This window comes from Glycine max, chromosome 6 (genome assembly GCF_000004515.6).
Source record: "Glycine max cultivar Williams 82 chromosome 6, Glycine_max_v4.0, whole genome shotgun sequence".
Classification (NCBI taxonomy): Eukaryota; Viridiplantae; Streptophyta; class Magnoliopsida; order Fabales; family Fabaceae; genus Glycine; species Glycine max.
Genome location: NC_038242.2, coordinates 17,405,597 through 17,408,168, shown reverse-complemented (window position 1 = coordinate 17,408,168; position 2,572 = coordinate 17,405,597). Strand labels below are relative to the sequence as shown.

General features: G+C 46.6%; 1 protein-coding gene across 1 annotated transcript; it reads left to right on the top strand.

Annotated features, from left to right (window-relative positions):
• The first annotated feature begins 405 nt into the window (after nucleotides 1-405).
• LOC102667526 (protein MAIN-LIKE 1-like) lies at nucleotides 406-1,876 on the top strand. Its single transcript, XM_041016136.1, has 3 exons — nucleotides 406-741; nucleotides 878-1,519; nucleotides 1,613-1,876. Exons 1-3 carry the CDS (start codon nucleotides 406-408, stop codon nucleotides 1,874-1,876), a joined length of 1,242 nt encoding a protein of 413 aa, XP_040872070.1.
• Nucleotides 1,877-2,572: the final 696 nt, after the last annotated feature.

Genomic DNA, 2,572 nt, shown 5'->3' with positions numbered 1-2,572 from the left:
TCTACATGTCAATTCTCTCTTCCTGATTGGCTCAACATTGGCCAATCAAAGTCTTGATACACAAATATAATTAATGTTATAGACGAAAAGGAAAATTTAATGAAGAGATAAACAGTCCATTCAATCCATTTAATGCATGGAGACATTTATAAAACAATCCATTTAATCCTCATAAGGAAAATTTTACCCTTAATTCTCGCAACAAAGTCCTAAATTCTTTGATCCATTGAATTCTATGCCTTCTTTGGCCTGAAGTAAATTGTCCATACTCTACTGATGTTAGTCTCAATGAGACGAACACAACCAAAACCATGTTGTTCCAAATCAATGTCCTATATGCGTTAGACGCATGAAATTTGAGAAAATGAAATGAGTCATGGATTTTGCGGTACTCATTTGCAGATCATGGTTAGGACCAGAGGATTAGGTCGTGCCTTAGGTCAGGTCACTCGCAGAGGTGTGGGCAGAGGAGATCATGATGATTCCGATGATGCTCCACAACGTCGACGACCTACTGCATCCGCATGGAGGCAGCGAGTCACTGTGACTGCGGATCACGTCGATGACCCAGTCATCCCTGACCCAAATGTTCAGGATGATCCGATGGAGGCACCAACTGTTGTGGAGGGCATTCTTGCAGACGCAGGCACAGAGGCGGCTGAGGATCAGCCTCAGGGATTTCCGGGTGGTCCGAGCGGCCCATCTGTGCTAACAACATATGCGGATCACGTTGCTCGTAGCGTATGAACGGGAGAGGTATTTATACTATTTATTTTTAGTTACTTGTAAATTATACTATTAGTTTTCCTTTAAATGATAATTTTAACGAATTTTGCCTTCCTTTTATACTTCAATTCAAGAGCGTCCTGAATTGAAGTTATCCTCGCATGGGAGGAAGGTCCATAGTTTAGGCAGGTCTGTCCCTGCCATTGAGGGACTTATCGTTGGTACAGGACTAAGTCCTTTGATCGCGTGTTTCGTAGACACCGGCGATCGGGGACTTTTGTCTGTGTTTGTGGAGCGGTGGCATCGGGAGACGTCTAGTTTCCATCTCCCGGTGGGTGAGCTCACCATCACATTGGACGACGTCTCCTCTCTTCTCCATCTTCCCGTTATAGGCGACTTTCACGCATTTGAGCCCTTGCACGTGGATGATGCAGTTCAGATGCTGGTGGACTTGTTGATGGTGTCTCCAAAGTCTGCTAGGGCTGAGACAGTCCAGTGTCGCGGACCGTATATATGCCTACAATGGGTACGTGATATATATCAGCGCCAATGCCAGGCAGGTCATTGGACAGCTGCGGCTCGTGCATATCTTCTTCACCTACTGGGTTGCACTCTGTTTGCTAACAAGAGTGCAACCAATGTCCATGTTGTCTACTTGGAGGCCCTTCGTGACCTCAGTATGACAGAGAGGTACGCTTGGGGAGTGGCTGCTTTGGTTCATATGTACGACCAGCTGAACGATGCATCCATGAGCCACAGTCGACAACTTGGCGGTTACATCACACTGCTGCAGGTAACAAATATGTTTTTCATTCATTCAGGCTAAACTTTAAATTTTGTTACACTTTCATTATTAATGTTTATAATTTGAATGTTACATCTGTAGTGCTGGATTTACGAGCACTTTCCCTCAGTTCCGGAGTCCACTGCTGATCAGGACTACGATGAGGCTTCTCCGCGTGCGTGCAGGTGGATTGCGACAAAGAAGACCGTCAAGAGCATTCGCACGCCGTCGTACAGGGAGCGCCTGGACCGACTCCGGATTCCAGATGTCTATTGGACCCCGTATAGGGAGCATCGAGAGGTCCGGGACTTCCACGTCAGATCATGCTACTCCGATCTCTTGCGCTGGGGGCCTGTTGCTGTTTAATACCGACCGGAGAGGGTCGTGCGGCAGTTTGGTTACACGCAGACCATTCTTGCTCCTCCTGTCGATTCATGGGTCTCATATGATGATATACACGACAGGTGGATGCACTACGAGGATCATATCGTACCTGCAGGTGAGGTGTGCGTTGTGCCAGGGGCGTGTTCCAGTGACTACATCGACTGGTTCTTCCGCATCTCCCATCCTTTCTTGACACCAGGCAACGCAGTAGATCCTCTGCCTCATGGTCACGCCCCGCAGCCCCGAGTCGTCCCTCAGGCCCCTCAGACGGACATCCCTCGCGTGCCGGAGCCAGGAGCATCGTCGACATCTGCGGAGGAGCCCAGACATGCAGTGGTAAGTAATACCAATAATTTACGTCATTTACCTCAATATTTGCATAATAATTTGTGTAATTAGTTTGTTTTGTATGTAACAGGAAGTTTGTGATGACATTGCTGAGAGGTTGGAGAGCAATCTGAGTCTAGGGGTGGTCACGCCTGGCTCATCGACACATGAGGTGATCGAAGAATGCCTCAGATTGGCCAGGAGTGTGACACAGGACCATCTAGTATACGTTAGGTGTAGACGCATTGTACATGAACTCATTTCATGAGTATTGTTGGTTTTATTTATTTTCATTACTAATGTTAGTTTTATTTATTTTCATTGATTGTGTATTCCATTTGTGTCTATATA

Coding starts and splice junctions, on each gene's coding strand:
- LOC102667526 (XM_041016136.1), top strand. CDS start 406: ATGGTTAGGACCAGAGGATTAGGTCGTGCCTTAGGTCAGGTCACTCGC. Junction 742..877: donor CGGATCACGTTGCTCGTAGC/GTATGAACGGGA, acceptor CCTGAATTGAAG/TTATCCTCGCATGGGAGGAA. Junction 1,520..1,612: donor GTTACATCACACTGCTGCAG/GTAACAAATATG, acceptor TTACATCTGTAG/TGCTGGATTTACGAGCACTT.